Source organism: Lepisosteus platostomus, chromosome 2 (assembly GCF_059453375.1).
Source record: "Lepisosteus platostomus isolate fLepPlt1 chromosome 2, fLepPlt1.hap1, whole genome shotgun sequence".
Classification (NCBI taxonomy): Eukaryota; Metazoa; Chordata; class Actinopteri; order Semionotiformes; family Lepisosteidae; genus Lepisosteus; species Lepisosteus platostomus.
In genome coordinates, this window is record NC_142612.1 from 1405926 (window position 1) to 1430544 (window position 24619).

Below are 24619 nucleotides of genomic sequence, written 5' to 3' on the forward strand. Positions count from 1 at the left end.
GCGCATGCGTTGATAGATGTGACAGAAGATACCATTATGAGGAGGAAGTATTTTCTTAAAATATTTATGAACACAAAAGGATTAATTATATTTTATTTTATTAAGAATATATTGATTACTAAATTGTATATTTGTTGGAAAAAGGTGTATATCAGAATTTTGATCATTATGTTGCAGAATTCCTTTTTGCTTTATAGTGTAATCTTCTAGGGGGAGGAGTTTTACCTGCAAAAGGAGCTCTTCAGCGTAGGAGAAAGAAGATAGGAGGACGCTTGCAGAAGTGTTGTGTAGGAGCTGCTTACAGCAAAACCCTTTTTTAAAAAGCGATTTATATATATATATTCTTGTAACTATAGTTTTGTGTTCCCCCCCTTGGTTAATATATATTTTTCACAGTGTTTTTTTGGGGGGTGGGTGGACGAACACAGTTCCTCACAACAAACAACTAACACCTTTGCACTTCTTTGCTATTGTGGCTGTGCCGTCTTTATAGGTGCATCCCATCTGCGTTTCTGAACTTTTAGAGGATGAGACTGTGACAATAATCAATAGTTAAAATAAACTTGAGTTCTTTTACCTTGGCTCAGCTTTGGTGAAAAGAGTAATATGTCAGGTACACTGGGTCAAATATTTATTAACAATGACAATGACACACTAAACAACACATAACATAAACATGAAACATGCAAGTTCCTTTAATTACAAACAAGGCGTCTCAGTGGCTTACAGTATGATAGGTAATGGACTGATTTCCAAAACAACAATCCTACAAGTGTACCAGTTTATCATTATCTGGGAACTACAGTAGGTGGCTGACTTTACCACAAATCTAGATCACTGACTTAAATTAGGAAGAGCAGTGCACCAGATACAGACCCCTGAAGTACTCCACTAATTACATCATCTGAAAATTAGCATTTACCCTAGATCTATTTACCACTATTTCCTGTCAAGTGATAGATTTTTAAGGCCTGTACATGCTTTAATTTGGACACCTATTGCCTGTAAATTGAGAATTTATATTTTTGTGGAAAATCCTTCTAAAAGTCTAAATAAACTTTGTTGCATGTTTTATATTCATCACTTCTGTTGCTTGTTCAAAGAATTCTCACAACTTAGTTAAGAAAGGCCTAGTTTTTCTATTCATTAGAATCATATCTAACTCTGATCCTCTAGCTTAGTTATAATTATTGTCCCCCTAACCTTATATGTAACAGATTTATTAGTCTATAATTATTTGGTTTAGTTCTGCAACTTTTTCTGTGTGTGAGTCAGTGGGTATTAAGCCTGTCTTTCCAACCCTGTCATGAGACACTGCTGTAAAAAGACTTGGTAATGGTTTGTGAATCTCTTGTTTCCTTCAGTACAATTGATAGAATACCACTAGGCCCCAGAGTTTTTGTTTATCTTAAGTTTTTCTGGTATATGTAACAGTACTACTTATTCTATTCTGGTATTATTTAATTTAGAACTTTGTGTTTATTCAGCCTGAGGCATTCTGTTGATTTCTTCCTTGGTAAACACCTGGATGAAATATTAATTTAATACATCAGTCATTTCTGTTTCATCTTCTAGATGTTTTCCATTATTATTCTGGATACATTTTACTTCATGCTTTACTGATCTTTTGCTGTTGTAATACCCAAAAAACTTTTATTGATTTTAACCTCCATTGCAACATCCCTTTCTATCACACTCTCTTGCTTTTCTAGTATCATTTTGACAAATGCTTGCAGATCACTGTACTATTTAGCCTAAACTAGATTTTGCTGTTTTGTTTTAAATGTTTTTACTGTAGGTCACAGCTTGCATCTGTTACTGTATACGTCTTTTTACAATTTATTTTTTATTTAAACACTTTTCTAGAAGTCATGTATTGGAAGTGCTTTAAGATACTGTTTAACTTGTTGGTTTGGTAAAACAAGTACTGTTAATTGTAATCTGTTGGGGAAATTAGTGAAGAAAAGTAGCAAAATAATGGGGATAAGTTAAATCAACCTACAGTACATATCCACTACTATTTATACTATTTCTTTATTAGTCCTATACAATTTCTTACATTAGGAATGCATCTTTTCGCATACCCCAGCTTTTATCTCCAGGGAGACACAGACACAGAGACAGAGACAGGGAGAGAAGCTTGGGGTCAGAGTGCAGGGTCTGCCATTGTATGGCACCCCTGGAGCAGTTGGGGTTAAGGGCCTTGCTCAGGGGCCCAACGGAGTAGGATTCCTCTGCCAGCCACGGGATTTGAACCGGCAACCTTCCGGTCATAGGTGCAGATCCTTAGCCACAGAGCCACCGCTCCGCCCTATACAAACAGAGGGTGGTAAAAAAAAGGCCAAGAGCCTTATGGAATGTGTGTCTCACCCCCTCCATAGTGAATTTACACTACTTCCATCTGGGAGATGCCTCTGTTTCCCCAGGAGTAGAATCTGGAAATCTTTCATCCCCTGTGCAATCTGGCTGTCAAACAATGTAAAGTAACTCTCTGATTTCTTGAAATTCTGCTGTACTGCCTTCTTTGTTGGTAATGTTGGATTGTCCTTGTTGTATTGTTTTGTTGGACTGTGTCAAAATAAATTTCCCCCAGGGGACAATAAAGCTTTAAATTGAATTTAAATAGTTGCCATTTTAGTTTCACTGGTTGGTTTTTCCTAATTGTGGGGGTTTTTACTTTCCTCACAGTGAAAACTACTTACAGTATAATATCTTGCAAAACAATATGTTAACAAGAAATATCTGCTTATCATACAGATTTGGAAATTCTGGCCAAGAGGGAAAAGTGCTATCTACTGGTTCATGGACACAACTTGCAATTTGGATTTCCCTGGAGGTCCCCCATCCCACTACTGACCTGGTTTAGCTTTGCTTAGCTTCTGACATCTGATAAGGTAATCAATGATGAAGGTGGCAGTGCCACTTCTTCCTTGATACTGTACATTCATCCATGGCACAATCACATATGACTGCATTATAATTAATATCTGAATGTTATGGACGGTAGCATACACCTTTGCCCTATGCCCTTTAAATGTTATTTTTTTAAAGGTTTGACCCATAACAATTAAAATATCCTTTATTTTTCTGAAGAGTGTGGTTGTGTGTACTAGCATTTTGTTTGCAATACTATTGTTTAGGTACAGTATACATGTCTAAATTTCTGTTTGTTTTACTTTGTGTTTTTATATTAGGAGAAGATAAATGCATACAGTGGAGCATAAAATTTGTGACAGGAACCAAAAGATGCAGTAGGTATTTCAAAAGGCAAAAAGATGTGTGATGTTTGCAACATTATGTGGGTTAAGCAGAAGAATTTTTATCACACTGACAGCACAAAATATAAGACCATGATCAAATGAAGAAATTCTCTTAATAACAGGCAAAGGCCTGAAGAGCATGAAGCAGAATTTCTTACCTTCCCTGGACAGATTTCCTAGACTGCAATCATGCTGAAGAGCCATGGGAGCAGAGGGATCTGCAGCTCAGCGCACAGTCTGAGCCTGTGCTTGATTTGTGCTTGGCCCGGCTCAGCTCCATCACCTGCAGATTTTATACTGTCGGAGATCTGGGTCCTCTGAGTACACCAGCACTTCCTCGTGGCACAAACATTTAACTAAATTCAGTTTAATTTAGTTATACTAAAAGTGACCTAAATATACTGTAAATGCAGTATATATATACCGCTGAAATGTGTTGATTGTATCATTGACTGCAATTGGTCTGTAAGAGAAATGACAACTGTACAGATGGATGTTCGGTGCATAGAAAAATGCAATAAAAAAGCTTTATAACCAATTCTACTGTAGTTTGGCCTTTTTAATTGTAAATCTGCTACCATGTTTATGTAGAAATGGTCAAAATGTGGTCAAACACACTGCCTTCTGTCAAAGTATTTAGTGCAGACAATCATCAATGATCGTTCTAAACAAATATCCACCACAACCAGAGAGTTCTCCATAGCTTACAAAAACATGAATAAATGACTAAACATAACATACCTACTTATTCGTTTTGAACACAAAAGTGTCAGGAAAGGAACAGGTTTGATGTGGGATGTTTTTGCCTCCCAGCGATGCATGCCCTATTATTGCTCATAAATTAAGAGAAAGGTGTTTGAAAAGGTAGTGCAGTACATTCCTAAAATCTGGCTAATGTTAGATAAGGCTAACATTCTGAAAGGAAAATAAGCTATTTAATCATGTTACACGCCTGCTCATACGTTTCCTAAATAAAAATGTATTTAAATCCTGGGTTTATGACAAAATGAAAAAGAAAAGAATGTTATCAGTAAAATAATATGATGTATTTTGTCAATGTGGTTAAACCAGACTATATATGTAATGTGTGCAGCCAGCTTCCCTTGCAGGAATTTAATCACTCATGGTCTCAGAAGTCTCAGCTCTGTTCTTCATTCACAGTAGAGAGCTCCACTGTGCACAAAGACCAGCTCTTCTACTGAGGCAGAATTCAAGACTGTCTACAGTAGTTTTCAAGGGGACGACATAACTTCTGTAATATATTCATTGCCGTGAGCCATAGTGTACGTTCAGTACTATATGTGGAAGATCACAGTGCATGAAACCCCAATGATAAAAGCCCAGTGAGAGTGGAAATGCTTCAAAAATAGAATATGCTTCATTGAATGTAATTAAGGTATTTGAAATCACTAAAATGTTTTTTAATTGCCTTGTTTGAATGTTATTGATAGTAGGGGCTTGAAAATGCATTGAGTGATTTACATAAATGCTTTGCGCATTTTACTCTTAAACATGGTTTACAACGTTATCACTGCACACACTTACTGTAACTGAAACGTATTGGGCTAGAAGTTGTCAATGGGGATTTGTACTCCTTCGACATTCTCAGTTGGATCAGGTTAAATAAAAAGGTTAAGAAAGAAGAATGGTTATGGGATGGACTAAATATTTCTAAATCTTGTAGAATGTAGTTCCTAATATTTTTACTAGTGAGTGCATTGTTTTCAAAAGCACAATAAAGAAATTAGCATCCCAGAACTCAATGGAAGCATATACACACAGGGTTTCAGAGATTCCAGTTCAAATCTATTGTTAAAGTTTCAATGGAATAATGGAATTCATGTCTAATGATCTGAATCACATTGCATGTTGCATTTTTTGTGGTGTTAATCTGATTGACCTTTTGTTATACAGGTATAGGCATACTATAAGTATACAGTACAGTAGGTCATTATTTTTTCATACAACAGTAAAATGAAATCAGAAGTCCTAAAGATCACTATATTTCTTTTTCTTCTTTGAGCATCTCTGTCTTTGTGGATGTAAACAATTGTGGAAAATTTTATTGGGTATTTTATGCTTATAATATCCCAAAGGAACAGTTAAAAAAATACAGACCTTGATCAATACATATTACATCTATAAAAATCTTCTGATGTTTTCTGCTCTTTTCTGTGTTGTTTTTCTGGGAACCCCTGAAAACCTAATTCCTTTTCTTAAATTCATGTTTGTTTTTCACATTATAATAGTAGCAATATGCTTCCTAATGCTTCAAGTATTAGCTGACATGCCTCTATGTAACAGTTCTGTAAAGATAAACAAAGGCTGTAGAAGGCACTGTTTACCAGTTCATTATTTCACTCCTGCGGGAAACTACCATGGAAATTGTAAACAAACCAAGACGTTCATGACCTCCTTTAGGTGTACATGAAGCAGCATGGAGGAGATACTTACAAAGATATTATATTTGAATAAAATGCTTCAGATTTTGTAGTGCACTTCTTATTCTGTACTCCAGAAAAAGAATAAATAAAAATAGAAAACAACTTTTGAGCTCCTATGAGTTATGAGATCTCAAAATATAATTAGATTATGTATAAATGTATATACCAGTATTATCTTTCTAATTGAAATAATTATATCAGTAGTATTCAATTTATTTCAAATTACACATTTAGATAAGTCATATTCTTGGGTTAACTCTTTGTCATAACATATTAATGCACAAAAAGTTACCTGAGGCAATGAAAGAACAAAACAAGGCTTCAGCTCATGAATCAGTCTGTGTTATTATGGCATGGTCCTAAAATCATTTTATGAATCTCTTTTATGATTTTATAGTCTATTAACTCAGGCCAGAATGTTATCTGCAGCGAGTGCTGCATTTCTTTATGCTTTTATTATCCATTTTCTAGAGTATTTTGACAGGGAAATAAAAAATAAATACAACGTACAATAATGGACAGATTTGATTTTTCCCTTGAAATCACAGGTGAATGTAGGACTACATTGCTTTATTTAGAACCCTCATTAAAAAACTGTGGGTTTAATTTATCTTGTTCACAATCAAAAGGTCTTTAAGTATTGATTGTGTGTGTGTTTGGTATAAATCTGTATACAAAGGTGCATGTCTAAATAATGTCATTCATTATGGTCAGTTCGTCAATCTGCCTTTCGAGACGAAACCGAAATTGTCAGTATGATACTATAAGTTATGCTCTGTATATCCATTAGTCCTACAATATATATAATCACACGTTTAAAAAACTGTTGCTCATTAGGTACCACTGTTTTAACTATTTATTAACTGGTTAGAAGGTTTTATTAGTTATCCAGTTGATTAAGATACTGTAACTGCAAATAATTTGCACAATACAGAAAGAAGTTGTAGGGTACTGCATAGATCTAATAGAGAGAAAACAATCTTGCATGGGCAGATCAAGAACCAATTTCTTGATCTACCCAATATGCATTGACAGCACAGAAACAAATAAAAATTTAAACACTGAAAGTAGAAAGACATAAAAGATGCGCGGTTTTGGCCTCTTCATTAACCTCATTATTAAGGCCTCTTCAGGTGCCATCACACTTCCTCACATGTGAACACTTGAAGGAGGGTCAAGAGCCTTTGTATTTCTTTCAACTCTTCATGATGAAATTAACCTTATTTGTAAAATGTAATATTGTAAAATAATTTGTAAAATGTAACAAGTTTTATGTTGTTAAAAAGGTGTGCTTAAACAGCAAAACAAGATAGATGTTATTCTAAAGGAATCCACTGTTTGTGATAAAGCAGTCAAGCAATGAAGGAAATTAAATATCTGTAACAAAATCAATCGATTTACGGTAATGCAAATTTGACAAATTCCAGATTAAGTACAAAACTGTGAACCCATTGAAAGTACCATATGGTCGCCATGTTGCCACAGGCAAAAGCGAGAGTTCTTGAGAATTGCGATATGAAGTGGTCCTTCCTGTTTAGTTTTTTAATATAAATGTTGAGGTTTTACATGCAACTGTGTACATTTTGCTTACATTGTGGTTTGAAATGTACTCATCAATACCTATTGTTTCTAAGCCCAAAATATAAAATAGCATTGCAGTTCCCCTATAAAGCAACTACAGGTAAAAATGAAATGGAATCTCAGTATTCTGTTCTGCTGTTCTGGTACTGTAGCTTTTCATTTGGTGAGTGCGATGGTTTTGGTTTCACAGAATACAAAAAGTGCTGTGAATGATGTCATAATTAGACTGGAATTTTACTTTAAGTGTCAGATACACATTCAATGCTGGGCTAAATATTTACAAGCTTATAATGATACAGTTGGAACAAAGCAAATACAGTGATTTCAGTACCTGCATCATGCAATGACAAAAAGATGTGAAAATAACCTCATTAACAGCAGTGCTTGATCTGGATGAAATCCACTAGAGCCCTCCTGTCTGCCTTACCTTCAGTACCAGGTGCCGGACAAACGCTAGGGACATGGTCTAATTAACACAGCCTTAATAAATCAGCTTTGACAACAGCCTACAGTTATGCAACTCAAAGGCGGCATTAATGGGCTAAATTAAAAGGAGTCACAGTTTTCAAGTCTATTGATTTTAATGTAAAGAAAAATATTGTTATTTCCCACATAACAATTTAATTGTACTGTGCTGTTATGCTTTCCAACAGTTCTTTTGACCCCTACTCCTTGTGACTCAGCACCCTTCATAGCAAACCCAGTCATATCAAGCTCTGGTATATGATGTTTCCTCAAATATAACTTAACTGCAGAATGAATCCAATGTATTATGAATTTATAAATACAAAATATGTAGATTAAAAACCAACTGAAACACATATTGGTTTTTTTTTCGCATGTGCACTTTTCAATCACCTACACTGTATAAACATACATGTATGTGAAAAAAGCAGAAGAACAGCTCTGCTCTCTGTTGCCTCCTCCACTAAGGTGGCTACGAAATGGAGTATTACAGACCACGAGGATTAGTCCGTAATTGAAATAAATAATCTTAACCCCAAAGCTGTAAAGGATATGGCAATGATAGACCCGAGGGGTTGGCATAATTAGAGGCACTTAAGTTCTTTGTTCTGTGGCACAGCTTTGGTGAAAAGAGTAATAAATCAGGCACATTAAGCACAGGCAATTAAACAAATATTTATTAATAATGACAATAACACATACCTAGAACACACAAAACAGAATACAACATGCAAGTTACTCTATTTTCAAACAAGGTGTCTTGAAGGTCTACATACAGTACTGACAGACCAGAAAAAATCCAGACTGCTGCTACTGTAAGTATTCCTATATAGATCCTATACTGTATAACACCCACACAGGCTAACAAGAGAGATAAACCTGCCTTCTAAACCAAACAGAATATGACCTACAGTTAAATATTTCCATGTATAAACCCAGAAGTTACAAAATGAATAGGAACCTATAGGAAACTATATCTTCCTACTCTAAAAATGCATCCACTAACCAGGATTTTTAATCTATCGATTCTCTATACAGGAAATCAGAATTACAGTACCTAAAAACAACAGAATGGCAAGCTCCCTTAACAAGGTCCAAATTCTTGACTAGAATCAGGTCTTAAAAGCCGATCAGCACAAGGACCACACACATTCAAACAGATTTATTGGCATGACCTGTAGATTACAGTGTTGCCAAAGAATATACAGATAATACATTTTCAGATATTTACAATATAAACAAATCATAGGACATTTAGAACACATAGAACACATAGGTTGGTTGGTGTCAATGAGCTTCCAGACAATTTCTTTGAGCGATGTGTCTCAGTCTGAGACACCAAAGTCAATTAAATCACCACTCATGAAACACCTCAGTTCCTTTCTTGCTTTGAAGGTCCTGAGAAATGTTGGCAAATGCCAGGTGCTGACCATTGTCACTAAATTCTTAAGACACACTCAGTAATAATTATAACGGTATCTATCTATTTTATATGGATTTAAGATAAACAATCAGTATATTGTAACATTATGAGCCATTTGCTTTATTTCATTCAATTTCATACAACAACAGTGTAACAGGGGCCGGTCCAGGCTCCCGTGAAGCGTAGTTCAGGACCCTATGCAGACAGGATAATCCAGAAGTAAGTGGAAAAGGACATCAGGGGAGGAGACAAAGAGGATCAGGATGGGTTGACAGACAGGGGGGCGTGATGGTGGTGATCCAGTGCGCAGGGGGCTTGGCCAAGACAGGCAGGTCCGAGGAGTCCAGGGGGGAAATCCGGGGCGAAGTCCAGGGTCCAGAACCGGGTGATCCAGCCAGGACGAAACAACACAAGGTTTAAAAACTGGAAAGGGATGCAGTACAGAGACGGGGAATAAAACCAGGATGACGAGGCCAGGCGCTCCAAGCCCCAGACTCAGGTGGTCAGGACGCCGTGAGGAAGCCGATGTCGTCGGGTCTCTTCTGGACCCGCTGGTAGGCGGGCTTCCTGGCGTCCATCTTCCAATGCTGAGCCAAGAATAGCAAGAGCGCCCCGCTTAAATAAGGAAGGGCAGGTGCATGTAGTCAGCAAAATTTTGATAGAGCCGGAGTGCCCTTAAGAGGAGGGATTACAATTGTGACAAACAGTTGTTTACTATCAAAACATTTTTTCAACCACATTCAACCTTGTGAGTGTCTGCTTATTAAAATTGAACTGTAGAGATTTAAAGAAAACAAAACACTTCAAATCCTTCATTAAAAACTGTTGATTTCAAATTATTGGCTTTTAATTTTTTTTCTGAACCTCTTCAATGCTGATTATTTGATAAAAATGAGGTCTGTGCTTCTCTTATAATAGAAGTATCAGCATCATCAAATTGATCATATTGCTTCTTTGTAAGGGCTGCAGGCAGTTAAAGGGTATTTACGCTCAGAATTCTTCTCACAAAACTGTAACAGTCATTTTGAAACATTTGAACCATGCAGCTATTTTGGAAGGTACAGTATATGATACCAAAGCTAGGAGCAATACTTATGCAGAGATAAACTAATTGTATATCCTCTTTCCAACTGTGATAACTGACAGCTGAGGTTTACAGTTCACAATTCAATCTGGATTAGAAACTGTAAAAAAACAAATAAAATATTGAGTTGGAAAGTCTTTCATCAGTCAGTTTTTATTAAATTTTCTTTTTATGAGGATATATAATACACAGACCTTCATACTTCCCAATAATTCATGCAATCTAAAACAATATTGCACTATTACCAAGATCCTTCAGAGTATCTAACAAAAATTTACCTACCTGTATCATGCTGACCTTCAGGATAGCCTAGTTGTTATTGACTGATACTTAAATTTTTACAAGATTCTAATCTGTCACTAAATATTTAGTTTAGTGACAGATTAAGAGCATCATAAGAATCGCATTACTTTTAACTGTGAGAATTTCACAACGATATTTTCAGGACCATTACAAATTCTTACAAACTCTTGATTCATTATTCATTCATAGATTCTTTAACATTTGTCATTGACAGGGTTAATCAACAGGCAGTCTACTGTAAACGTTGCAAGCCTAGCTGTCTTCAGAATTACAAGCTGTACATCTGCAGTGCTTTGAGTTTGCAGAAGGGCATGTTCTTGCATCAGGATGGTCAGGATGAGCCTTCAGGAAGCGCAGTAGTAGAAGTCCCAGAGGTCATCTATTACTGATGGACACCAGCTGGTGCAAGTGGAGCTCCAGCACAGGCTGCCACACTTGGAGATTCCCATCAGTTTCTCCAGTTTGTAATTCATGGTCAACATGGCAATGGCAGAAAGGTGTTTGTGTCTTGATACGTGGGGCAAATGGTTGCTCTCTGTGTTTTTATCCTCGATTATTCCAGGCTTGATATTCAACAAGTCAAATCACCTCACCGCTCTCCAGTCACCCCTCTCACTAATGAGGTGGTTTAGTGCTAATGCAACAGTTGGAGTCACTCGAGTGTGTCATGGATTATTGTCATGAATGATCAATTAATAAAAATACCTGGGTGCTATAAGAAAATATACTGTATGTTCACATATTGATTTTTGAATGTGAGTACTATGCTGAATTATTTACTATCCATTACTTTATTGCAAGTGGATGCATCCTGATTTTATGATCAGTTGTAACTGCAGTATGTACTGTATCAGTCCAGTTAAACAAATTAATGCTGATTTCCTTCTTTTTTGACAGTGTGTAGCTTGTTTTAATGCTAAAAGTGTCCTCTGAGGTACCACTGCAGTACCTGTGTGACCTATAATTTTATTTATCTTCTTAACAGCAATATTCTGTTGCCTCTCTATAGTTCTTTCAACTGTTAAATGTTTTACATAGATAATTAATAAGTATATAGCCTGAAGTCTTTGTTCATATTTTATATTGCAATAAATTTATATTTGAGACCACAGGAATTGGAAAAAAAACGAATTGTAGGATGAAATATCACATTAAAAAGGAAATGATTTAGTTTAATTTTAAAACACTTTAGTTTGATTTATCCTTAAGCATCATTCTTCAATTCAAATTGTAGCAAATTTCACAACAAATACTCTTTTAAGATTTTTCAAAGCAATCCATTCATTCACATGCATTGTCTTGGCTGGTGTTTGCTCTAGCAGTATAACCTTCTCCTCAGCAGCCTCCAAACAGCCTTCAAACAGCTTTTTTTCTCCTTTGATCTGTTAGTTCACTAACTGGCTTGTGTTTACTTAATTTACAGAAAGCTCATTCGTGTGAGCATTATTCTGTCGGATTCAGAAATAAAAAATGCACACAGGCAGTTAAGGCTTAGAGAGCAGGTTAAAAAATATAAAAAAAAGAGAGAGAGAGAAATCTGGACTTGAACTCCCTTATCTCTTTGAAGGCAGAGATGCGTCACTCAGTTGGATGGGGAGGAGGAGGAACAGAAATCACACTCCGAGGTCCCTGACAGCACTGGCATTTGTATTTAAAAAGAGTCTGCTTGGAGACTCTGTCAGGCTATTTGCCGGTTCTGCCGCGGTGAGCACGAGCTCCCTGGAGACGTCTGGGAGGGCTGGTGAAGGAAGGAAGCTTATAGGTGACTGCTCACTTCTGCCACTGCTCAGAAGGGGACAAAGCCAGCTGCTCGTGCTGTTCAGTAAGGCTGCTCTAATCTGATTATTGCTTGTGAGCTGCTCTTCGCGTCTGCCTCAGCGTGGCCACTATAGCTCCAGCATGTGAGCCTGTGTGGAGCGGACTGTAAAAGATAATGCTAGGCAGAAACATCTCGAGTGGTGCTGCTGCATTTTAATTATCTTTGAATGCATGTTAAAGGCACCAATCAGATTTTTTAAATGTTTTCACATAACAGTTTGCCCGTTTTTCAACCTAGAGTTGTCAAGTACTTGACTGGTGTTTTGCCTTTGTCACTCTCTTCTCTGAAACCGTGGCTGTGCACAATATTCATGCACGAGTCCTGATATCTCTCATCCGACTGAACTGTCTCCACATGTGTTCCATTTTGTCACATTGTATCATGCTGAGCAGTGAATGGATTTTCTGAGTTTGTCAGGTACCATGCAAATATAATCCTGAGATACTGTAGCCTTTGTTTTTGAATGGCAGTATTGCCTTAAGATGTAAGATTACCATTTTTTTTCCTGCTTAACTGTTTTTTTTGTTCTTTACAGTGATGCTATATCTTGAGATATCTGCAGGTTGAGCACGTCTACTTTGCAGAACCGTACCTACGCTTGCTGTTGGAAATGTCCGCCTCAGGTAGAAAAGAGTTTGATGTGAAACACATCTTAAGGCTGCGATGGAAACTTTTCAGTCACCCGTCTCAGAGCTCCGCGGGAAGCTGTCTTCCTCAGGACAGCTTCGAGCACTGGGGCCCCAGTCAGCCTCGAATAAAGAGCCACAGCCACGAGAGGAGTGCTTTCAAGAAGAAAGTCAGTGGCGTGAATGGCTCTCTATTTCCATCGCCCAGCAATGGCAGGCATGGAAACCACAGCTGCCAGCAACAGAGAACAGTTTTCTACGTGGAGGCTGTTGGTGAGATGCCTGGAGTGGAGTTCACCGGGGAGGTCAAGCCCTTTGGCCATGAAGTCAAGGAAGAAGAAAGCGATTCCGACAGCAGTAATGTGACAGGACTGGGGTGTGGGAACAGGTAAGGACTTTTTAAAAGAGATTGTTAAAATATGTTAAAGTTTATTCTGCAGAAGAAGAAATCAAAATGCATATTATTTGAATAAGTTTTTCTTTTCACTTCCTGGTTATTTGGAGATATTATAATTATTTCCTATTATTTGGAGATAAATAGGTATTAGTGAGGTAGTTTAATTTGTTGGGAGATATAATCTGGATGTACTGTATAGTTTTAGAGAGCAAAGTACTTTAACTTTTTAATTTAAATCGTCCACTGGGCGTTTAGTTACTCAAGCAACCTGTATTATACCATCTGTTGTGTTTGGTGAAGATTTACAGCACACACTGCAGCAAAACAATGACTCTCTTGAAATATTAATAGGGTGAAGGAGCACAGATCATTTAAGAAATACAGTATACAGCTTGATGATTCCTGTACAGCAGTCTCCACCAGGCAGGTTACATTGCAATCAGCTGTAGTAATACAAGGGTCAACCTGAAACCGTAGTTTACTGTAACTTGGAATTTGCAGAATTGTCATTGGTAGTGTGTACTGTATGTGTGAACTGTAATTATATTGTATATACAGTATAGTTTTACACACAACTGCAAGATGATCCAGATATGATTTCTATTTTTCAGAATCATAGCTGTTACATCTGTTATGTATAAATAAATATGAGCATGAAAGCATAGATACAACATGAAATGTGTCACTCTGTCCTTTACATGGACCTGATTTGAAACTTACATTCAAGAGACCTACTTCAATATAATTAAATAAAGAGAGGGGTGAAAAAGAAACAGCTGATGTTCACTTTAACAGATACTAATAGTTTAACTTTTGCATTCTGTTGCTATCTGAGCAAATGGATTACATGTAGGTTCATGAAACATGACAGAAAGCTTATACTTTAAGGCTTTTCAACTTGCAGATATAAAAAATGAACTGAAGTAAAATGACAATGTGATAACATGCACTTAACACAGAAGGAATATCCTTAAAAACAATGTGCTTTAATGGATTTATTTTTAAATGTTTACAGAACACATTAAGCAATACTTAAGGAAAAGGTAAGTAAAATGGAAAAAGTGCCAATTCTTACATGAAAAATAAGCACTAAAAATAAGACAGTAAATTAGGGGTGCAATTCACATTGATTGTTTGTATGGTGTAAATTTTCTAGATCAGAAAAATGGTGTATTTTCAATCACTGTGAAGTAAAACAGCTTAAGAAAGTAGATTTATAGAATCTGATCACCCATGCTCTGGTAGTTTCTAATCTTTTATTTTATCTCAGTAATAAAATGATATTTATAATTCCCTCTAAAATTAATACCTTATTCTTCAAACTGCACATAGGGCAGAGCTGTGGCTCTGTGGCTAAGGATCTGTGCCTGTTGCTGGTTCAAATCCTGCAGCTGGCAGAGGAATCCTACTCCGTTGGGCCCCTGAGCAAGGCCCTTAACCCCAACTGCTCTAGGGGCGCTGTACAATGGCTGACCCTGCGCTCTGACCCCCAGCTTCTCTCCCTGTCCGTGTCTCATGAAGAGCAAGCTGGGGTATGCGAAAAGATGAATTCCTAATGCAAGAAATTGTATAGGGTTAATAAAGCAACATTATTATTGTTACTGTATCCATGTCCTTGTGTTTGCTGAATACCCATAAGAAATCAAACACAATTACAATTTTAGCACAGCTGTTCTGGCATCCAAATATAAATGCAACATAGGTAAAAACAGCAATCTCTGCTGTTAAAGTCTGATATTTACAACACAATTATATTTAAGACAGATGAAGGTAGCCTGAATCATAGGATGCCCTTGAATACTTAACAGTATGTGCTGTGTTCTATGAAAAATGACTACTGAAAGCAGCAGCTTTTCAGTCTAATAAAACTGATTGAATAAGTAAGGATCAGTTTTACTCTGCTGACTTTATTTACAAGACAAACAGCCCGAAAAATGTGCCGCCTCATAAAAGACCTGATGACATGCCCTAGATTACCAAAAATGTGTATAAACATACTGCATACAATAAACATACATTATATACTTAGATAAAGGTCTGAACATTTAACTAATGTTTTGGTGTTGACTTCAAGCAAGAAAAAAATACTGGATTTAATCATTGTAAAGCATCTTATTAACTTATTTCTATAAATGAATAAGATATTACCTATTAACTCATAGTATTCAGTTAATGTTCTTTATTGTAATTATCAAACATGACAGCAGATCACAAGAAGAGGAAAATATTCATGTTTTTAAATACATTAAGTCATTTATTGCATGCACAGAAATATAATTTTACACATATGTAAAATATAGTTATTGATAGTAAAATATATCCTGTGTAACATTTTGTTGCTGTTCCAGAATCACAGGCAATGAATTCTGAAAAATCTCACAAGTCTCTCATGTAATCCATGATAGTAATTTATGTACTGGTTGTAGTTTATAAAACTGTATATTCGGAGACTGCTGTGCTATTGACAACAAAAGTGACTTAAGCCAAGGTAACGTGCCAGTTCAAAGAATTTTATTTTTCAGCTACATAAAATGAATACACAAGCTATGCAACTGAATAATATATGCATATGAGCACTAACAGAAATTGAGAATAAAGCTTACAGTATACTCTACAGTATATGTGTTTACTGTCAAAGATATACTTGACATTAAAAAAATAACATTTAAATTAAAAAAAAATGTTATATTATCTGCATTATCTATCTATTTATGTTTCCTCCCATGAATATCCAATTTTAAGTGTCTTTTTTGTTTCCCTGTCCTTCTACTTAAAATATTTGTCGTGCTAGTCCAATGGGAGAGGGGTGATATATTTTTTATAGAAAATAAAAAAGGAGATGTAAAGTCACAGGTTCAATTTAATATCATGATCTAGTTTTAGAGGATACAGCACACAGTCTGGTAAGTGATATACAGTAACATTGACACTGACTACACTCTATGTGGTAGACTTGTATTTTTAAAGTATGTTTAATGAATTTAATCAAAAATGTGTTTGTTAAACAGCTCATAAAATAAACCACCTTATCTTCCTATCTTCCTTATTTTTACCTTCTACATTTCAAACAAAATATAGTGAAATTTGTTCACCTTAAACCAGTCACTGCAGAATGGGTAGTAACATTTCTTGGCCAGTTTTGAAACCCTAACCCCTTTATCAGGTTACAATTTACTTTAAACAATTACATTTCATTCTTCATTTACTGTACATGTATTCCAAAGATAATGTGTAATTATACTATGAATATGCGGGCTATAGTGCAAATTGTTTGTTTATGTACTTCTGATCAGGCATTATACTGTACATACTGTACACATAGAATAACAGGAAAGACAGTGTTAGTTTTGTCATTTGCTCCTTCTTGCTCCTTTGCTCCTGATTTTTAGTGTTTCAGTTCGAGTTTAATGCACCCTAATCATAGTCTGCAGAGTTGTTTCTTAAGGGGAAAAAAAAGAAAAAAAAGCCTTCTGAGTTGGCTCTTTTAGTGGCTCATTCACAGAATTTTCTTACTTTTGGGGTGCGTTCAGCTACGTCTTTTGCTTTAAGATGCTTTATATCATAGTGTGCAAATATGGCATTTCATCCTTTCTTGTTTTTTTTTACTTTTGTCCCAACATTGTTCCTCAATGATGATCTGCTGTTCTGTTATAAGATGTTTTGCATCATAAACACATACTGTATCTAATGTATGTCTACATTAATGAAATGAGAAATATCATAGAAGTACTGATTTCCCTTTATGTACATTGTAAAAAATAAAGGTGGGATGAATACAAAATGGTGTAAGCTACAATGCGGTATGTCCTGTATAGTGCCACTAAGGTCCAGCCAATACTGATTGCTTCTCAATGGTCAGTTTACTGTTTCTTAAGCAAGGCCACCAAAGCTGTAACACAAACACTTTAAACACATCAATGTTAGTGTAAGTCCAAAGCTCTTGAAACATGTTTTAGTTCAGTTTCTTAGTGACATGTACTGTATAATACATTTGTTAATCCAGGAAGTCTGCTTCTGTGGTTGTAACATAAACATCTCCATGTCTTAACTACGAGTGGGTCTCTGCTCCATGGTCACCGTTTACTATGATTCCTTTCTCAGAAAACAAAAATGTGTATCAGAAAGGATTCACATTAAGCAAACATCATTTCAAAAACAACAGCAATCACTGGGGTTGTCATATACTGTACTTACAGTACATCTTTAATAGAAAATCAGAGAGTCAAACAAACAGTAAATAGTGAAGCTGCTTAGTATGTCAACAATTAAATAATAAAACAAAACATCCTGTCTTATAATTAACAATCTAACAAGAATGCCAAAGGGTGTTGTTGGCATTTATCCCAATTTGTCCTCACAAACTCAGCAGATATAAAGAACAGGATACCCCTTAAGCTGCAATATAATAACAAAAGAATGTAACTAGTAGAAATTAGATTACATATTTCAGTATGCGCGACTAATGTTTAATGAATAATAATGTTTATTTTTATCAGTAGGTTTTCCTTATTTGATTTGTGTTTGATTTGAGCTATTACATTTATGTCCTAACAGCAATAAAAGTGATGTTGATGTTTTTTTTTATCTGGGTGATAATAATAATAATAATAATAATAATAATAATAATAATAATAATTGCTTACATTTTTGGACACTCCACTCAAAGCGCTTTACAGGTAATGGGGATCCCCTCCACCACAACCAATGTGTAGCATCCACCTGGATGATGCGACGGCAGCCATAGTGCACCAGAACGCTCACCACACATCAGCTATCAGTGGGGAGGAGAGCAGAGTAATGAAGCCAATTCATAGATGGGGATTATTAGGAAGCCATGATTGGTAAGGCCAATGGGAAATTTGGCCAGGACGCTGGGGTTACACCCCTACTCTTTTCTAGAAATGCCCTGGGAATGATCTGTGGTATTCATACAAATTTCTATTCCATGATGAACATGAAAGGTCTTAATGTTTCATCAGGTTTCACACATGAAATCAGTTCTTAAAATGCAAACTTTAACAGATATACTCAGAGAATTCTATGCTACCTATTTTATAATGAAATGGTTCCCAGGCCTAGCCTTGAAAAATTACTGTTTTATGTTTCAGCTGTCAGTCCATTTGAGGTCAATTAAGAAATTCAGAGCCAGCCGAAATGAAAACATGCTTATCCTTCAGGACAAGGGTTGGATCCCAATGATTCCACACTTGACTGTACCTCTACCAGACCTTAAAGAATGCTGTCTTTACAAAGCACTGGGGTCTGCCAGCCCTAGCTTATGAGCAAAGCATGCAGTCTACAGACTATATTGTACCTAAATTGTCCTCTAGGGTGCTAGTGAACTGAGCAGAAGTGCCCAATCTGTTTCCTAGAGACCCAATGCATTACAATCAAGATATTCAATGGTAGTTTATTAAGCTAAGGGGCATCCATTACTGTATAACGTCCTTTACATTTCAGAGGCAGGTAGCTGGAGGCAACTGAGGGAAATTATGAGCCCACCTATACCGTGTAAAATTATAGACTGGTTGTTGTGAAATGGGGTCTCTAACAAAAGTTCAGGAGGAAGTTTAGATCCTAATCTCACACACTCTGTTCACCTATGTTTAAGTCTCCCACCCAGGACTTCCCTCTGTGTATCTCTCTTGCATCCCCCCTGCCTCCCCACCAACACCCTCACAGCAGCTCCCCAGCTCAGTCCTCGCTATAGAGAGGGGGGTTTGGGCAGCCTGTCCTCACAGCTAGACTGCATTCGCTCAGCTAGGTGAGTCACGCCAAATCCCCTCTGTCCTTTTCATTAGGAGGGAATTGAGCTACTGAAATGAGCTAAATGATTGACTAGAAAGGCATATTGTAAATTGCACATACAAATGTATAAATATAAGATGTTGTTTATTTAAAACAACAAACAAAAACAACAACAAAAATTGTGCTTTTTATTAAGATAATGTATATCATTTTTCATTAAATTTACACACAAGACTGTATAATCTAGGTGTCCTAAAGAAAATAATACAAATATATACCTTTTTTTTAAACATAAGAACGTACTGTATGTATTTTTAACTGAGCTCTGCTACTCAAATATTTTAAGAACATAAACCTTGCTAACAAGAGGAGCCCATTTAGTTCATCTTCATGTAGCTCATTTGGTTGTTAGTAGCTAATTTATCCAAGGATCTCATCTAAATGCTACTGAAAGACGCCAGGGTATCAGCTTTGATAGCATGGCTGGGTGCCTTAAGTAGTTTTCTTCATAGAATACTACAAAGATTGTAATTTTTTTTTTCAGAAAACAATTTCACAGTTGCTGGCATTATTGTATTGAATTTATACCTTTATCTGCACCCTTCAGATCAATGAAATAAATCAATCCTATGACAGTGACATTGCTTCAGGACTCCAATTCACCCTTATCTGGATTCCAACAATCCTGCAAAGAGTGTAAAAGGATCATTGTGCAAATATACAGTGGAACATACAGCAAAAACAATTTTAAAAAATGTCAAAAATTTTAATAGTTTAATCCCTGTAAAATTTTAATAGTTTAATCCCTAATCCCTTCAGTTATCTTGTAAAATTACTTTAGTTCAGTGATTAAGAGAGAAAAAAACAGCAAGTTAAAGAATGTCCTCACTAAGGAAAAGCTGAGTCTTAACAATACAATATCAGACTGAAATTATTGAGTGTCTGTTTTAAGTTGCTCAGGTCCAGAGAGTCTTTTCCTGGTAGAAAAATAATTACTAAATACTAAAGTGTTAAACTTCACTGAGGATTGGTGAGTTCAGAAATAGCCAAGGTGTCTAGGTGTACTGTATGCCTATATATCAGGCTGGCAAATTATACCTTTCAGTAGAACACTATGTACACTTTCCATTTTTATACGCTGCACATACATGGTTATATCTGAAATACATAATCAATTCACCATAGCAAAACCATAAAGGATTTCAAGGTTATAGTTAATTTTGACAGATGTATAGTCTAAACTAGTGATATGCATTGTCATGAGATGTAATTCATTTTAAACAAAACCTTCACAGCATGATAGCTGTCGCTTTTCATGAGATGTTCCTTCCAAATCTATTTGACAAGGAGACTGACAGGTTTACTGCCACTCAAGTGCCCTTTGATGCCCTTTGTTAATAAAAGCAGGACTCTTAGGACTTTATCTAGGGTGAAGATAATAAAACAGGACCTTTACAGAAACAAAAGGAAATATAAAGCCGCATTCGTCCAAGAGTGGCATTAGATTTATGCTTTAATTCAACTTCACCAAGCTTAAAATGACTGACATATAATGGAATATGTTTTCATTTGCTCCTGTGACATTTAGTGAACCTTACAATGACTGCAGTTTACTACAGTACAAAGAAGCAGCGGTGCTGGCTTACTAAATAATTAATGTAGGTTATTCTTTTTCAGTGTTTGGAATAGTCTTAAGCTAAACTACTGAAAATGACTTGTTCAAATATCTATAACCTTTCTTAGATAAAAACTGACTTATTTTGTTCCTCTGTGTACTTTATGTCAAGTACTTTGGGTTTAATCTAAAAACAATTACAACTTGTCCAAATCTTGCTGAGAAACAACTTAGCCATAATTATGTCTCTTTTATGGAAATATTCTGACTAGGCTTGATGTGAATTTGAAGAAACTGCCCTTTAAAAACTGTTTAACCTATAAATAAATACAAATAAACCATTGTTGCTTCTTATTTTTAGATCAGATATTACAAAATACTCAAAATGCTTTCAGTCTTTCCATTGGTGTGATCTACAGTACTAGAGATGACATTTAGCTTTTACTGCTGTTGCATATTGGTATACAGTAGGTGAGAACTGCTGTTGTCCAGGACCTGCAGGTCTCTTAGATATCTACTGCACACCTGTGCTGAGACTGATTCTACCACCAGATCACTACTAAGAAGTTTAAAAGCTTTTGATTTACAGTATGAGTTGAATACTTTGGTTCAGCCCCACACAGTTCAATTTTTGTGAATTGCTTAATCTTCTGTATGAATTAAAGATAATGTTGTAACACTGCAAGACATTTTTTAATTGGCTTAAAGATTTGTAAAAAAAACATGGAATGCTTACTGTATTAGAAGACCAAGTTTTGAGTTTTGTTGCCTGCATTGCTTAGAGTTAGCGTTTCTTTTTCAATGTTTATTTTTGTCACTTCACTTCTCTGTAAAACTGCTTTGGGTTCATTCCATTCCCCAAACAAAAACACCAAAAGTCTGCTAATTGAGAAACAAGGCAAGTCGGATTTCACTTAACATCTCTGCCCCTGAGTGTTTTACCTCATCAATCTTTCAAACACTGTTTACAGGTGACCTTGAGGTTTAGTTCTGCAGGTTACTAAGAGATTTTGTTGCAGATTTATTTTTGCTAGTTTTTGAAAGAGACATCCATCCTTATATCTGTCAACAGAACAAAGATGTGTGCAGCGTACAATAACTACATCTATAATGAATATTTATGTTTAATAATGATATAAAAACATTGTATGATCTGAAGGCAATGAATAAGCTTGCCAAATTGTTATCTAATAAAGATACAATGACTGCTTTTTGTAGTTTAAAAGGAGGGGCATTTGAACAAAAGCTTATGACAGTGGGTGAGGATGACATTAAGTCAGTTAAGTCAGAAAACCAGTATTGCTTGGCAGTCAATACTTGGTATGAAAAACTGTAATATACTGTAATATATGTTCTTGAAGTGATGCAAACCTTGATGAATCTTACAATATAAGCATGGTAGGGAGAGGCTTGGATTAAACTAGATTATGTAAAGGGCTTTGTATGAAATGGGTGATTTTTTTCCAAACAACCCCTGAAAAAAGACACTACGTAAAAACTATGTTAGAAGTCATCTTGTCTAGTTAAGATGTTTCACATCACTGATTATTAAATCATATTTTCAAATGACAGTGCTACCGGCAAGGACACACTTAACCATAAATTATCAGGTTGTGAAATGTGTTTTTGTTATTGTTATTTTTTAAAGGAGGGCTTCAGTCTGAATCATTTTTCAGTGTAACACATTGACATACCAGTTCAATTATAAAAGAAAAGTACCCTGAACAGTATTTTTAGAAACATCCTTTTCACTTATGATATTGTTTCCCATTATTGTTGAAACAAAATCCAATTGAGTTGTGTGTTTTTGTAGGAATTGACATAATAATGTCATTGACAAGGTTAATAAGACAACAAGGCCTATCTTATTTAAAACAAGTTACCCTGGTTGGAGAAAAAATAGCACTGTAACTCCACTTGTGCGTAACACTTGTATACTTTGGTATTGTGCAAATGTGAATTGCTAACTGTGATGCATTTTGTATGTGCAAAGAGCCCGGCACGCTCTGAATTTCATCTTTAATTCATGAGAATAACGTATAAGAATAATGTATAATAACGTTGTTCTAAGTATAATAACAAGGTGTAATGTCATGGAAACAAGTATGGATGTATGGTGGACATTTAAGATCTCAACAGGGCCATAACATGGGTAACCAGGCAGTCTCCTCAAAAGAGAATGTAGTAATTAATTCATTTAATCCTTAATCAAGTCATGATTAAGGAAAACGGATATTGTAGTGGCAAATGATCTCAGCATTTCCTTGAGCACTGTGCACAAACGTTGTCAGTAAGCGTACTGCAAAGTCTTCACCCGCTGGGTACTGGTTCCAAAGTAACTCTCAGATGTTCACAGATTCACATAGCCAAGGCTGCTGTATTTCACACATTAATGCCAAATCATACACTGCCGGCAGCATCCGTTTCTTGAAATACCCCACTCACAGCCCTTAGATGACTTTTTAGAAGAAGACGAGTAAGTGATGGCAAAGCACAGGAGCTCTAAACAGATATTTTTCATGTGCCAAATTTCAATACATTGGTGATGCAGAGGGACACATGTCTAAAATGATTTGTGGACTTTGTGGGAAAATTACGTGCAGCAAAGCTTTTTTAGTTGTACTTGTAGCTACTGTATGTACAAATAAACACACTGTCTTACCTTAGTTATAGAAAAGCCCTCATAGCCAAAAGGAGATCCACCCACATAACTAACATAATGTTTTCATTAAGGAGTAGAAGAAGTTTTAGATGTAGAATTTCAGGAATACATAGAGTATATTTTAGTCTCTGTATGATGTACTGTAAATGAATAAGAACTTCTAGTTTGATTTACTGTGGTAAAAATATGTTTGACTGAAAAGTACTCATGTAGAGCTTTCATTGATAAATATTATTATTTATAGAAATTGGTAACTGATGATATTAATTTTAGAAATCTGGCCTGAATTATGTAAAAAAATAATATATAAACCTTATAAAAGCTAAAAAGCTGCAAACTACTGTACAGAAAGTCTTGAAATATATTTTATAATACATAAAGACAATAAAAACCTTCCATATGAACACATAAATTACATTATATGTAGTTGGTACAAAACATGCTAGAATTCAAATTGAAACTTTCAGAAAAGTGGGCATGGCATTTTAGACTTCCTGAATATAGAGACCTTCTGAGAAGCTGTATTTTTTCAGAAAAACAATTGCTTGTCCTTAGTATACCTAATATATTTTATATTCAGGTTTTAGTTCAGGAATGGACAGCTCCAATCTTGGAGAAACACAGTCCAGCAGGTCTTTATGCATTTTTAAGGTCACATTTAAATGATTAATTTGCAGTATTGAAAGACATAGGAACTTTTGCACTATTTAGTATGTTAAATACTCTGTGTCAAGGCCGGTTGTGTTAGAGAACTACAAGGTGTATGCATTTAAATTCCTAACAGTCTCTAAACTACTTCATTGAACAAACTGAGGAAAGATGATAATAAGAAATTGAATGAAGATTAGGAGTGGACCTGATTCAAAATTATCAAACTATTCACAAAGTCAGCTCAGTGATTTTCTTCACACAAACAAGGACACAAGTGGAAAGTTACACTTACACAAAAGGCACTTTTGTAGGCAAGGTTTTGTGGGAGTGTGGAATAGGCTACTCGGCCACTCCTGGCCTCTTTCAAGACATGATTGGATGAGACCTTGATCAGCTGGCTAATAATTAGCAAATTAGCTAGTTATGTTGAATTCCCTCCTCTTGTCTAGAATCTTATGTTCTAAATCTCCCACTTAGTTCACAACTAAATTGTTAGAAATTTTAGATATTCATGTTTTAAGATTGACTCATAAAACCTTCT

The 24619-nt window shown here is 35.7% G+C and overlaps 1 protein-coding gene across 1 annotated transcript in view; it reads left to right on the forward strand.

Moving 5' to 3' along the window:
- The first annotated feature begins 12166 nt into the window (after positions 1–12166).
- The window catches only part of LOC148675645 (kelch-like protein 1), a 52895-nt gene continuing 40442 nt past the window's right edge, over positions 12167–24619 (forward strand). The window contains exons 1-2 of the mRNA XM_088644489.1: positions 12167–12382; positions 12915–13393. Coding sequence (XP_088500615.1) covers positions 12990–13393 — 404 coding nt within the window. The 5' untranslated portion in view covers positions 12167–12382; positions 12915–12989. The remainder of the gene's footprint in view (positions 12383–12914; positions 13394–24619) is intronic.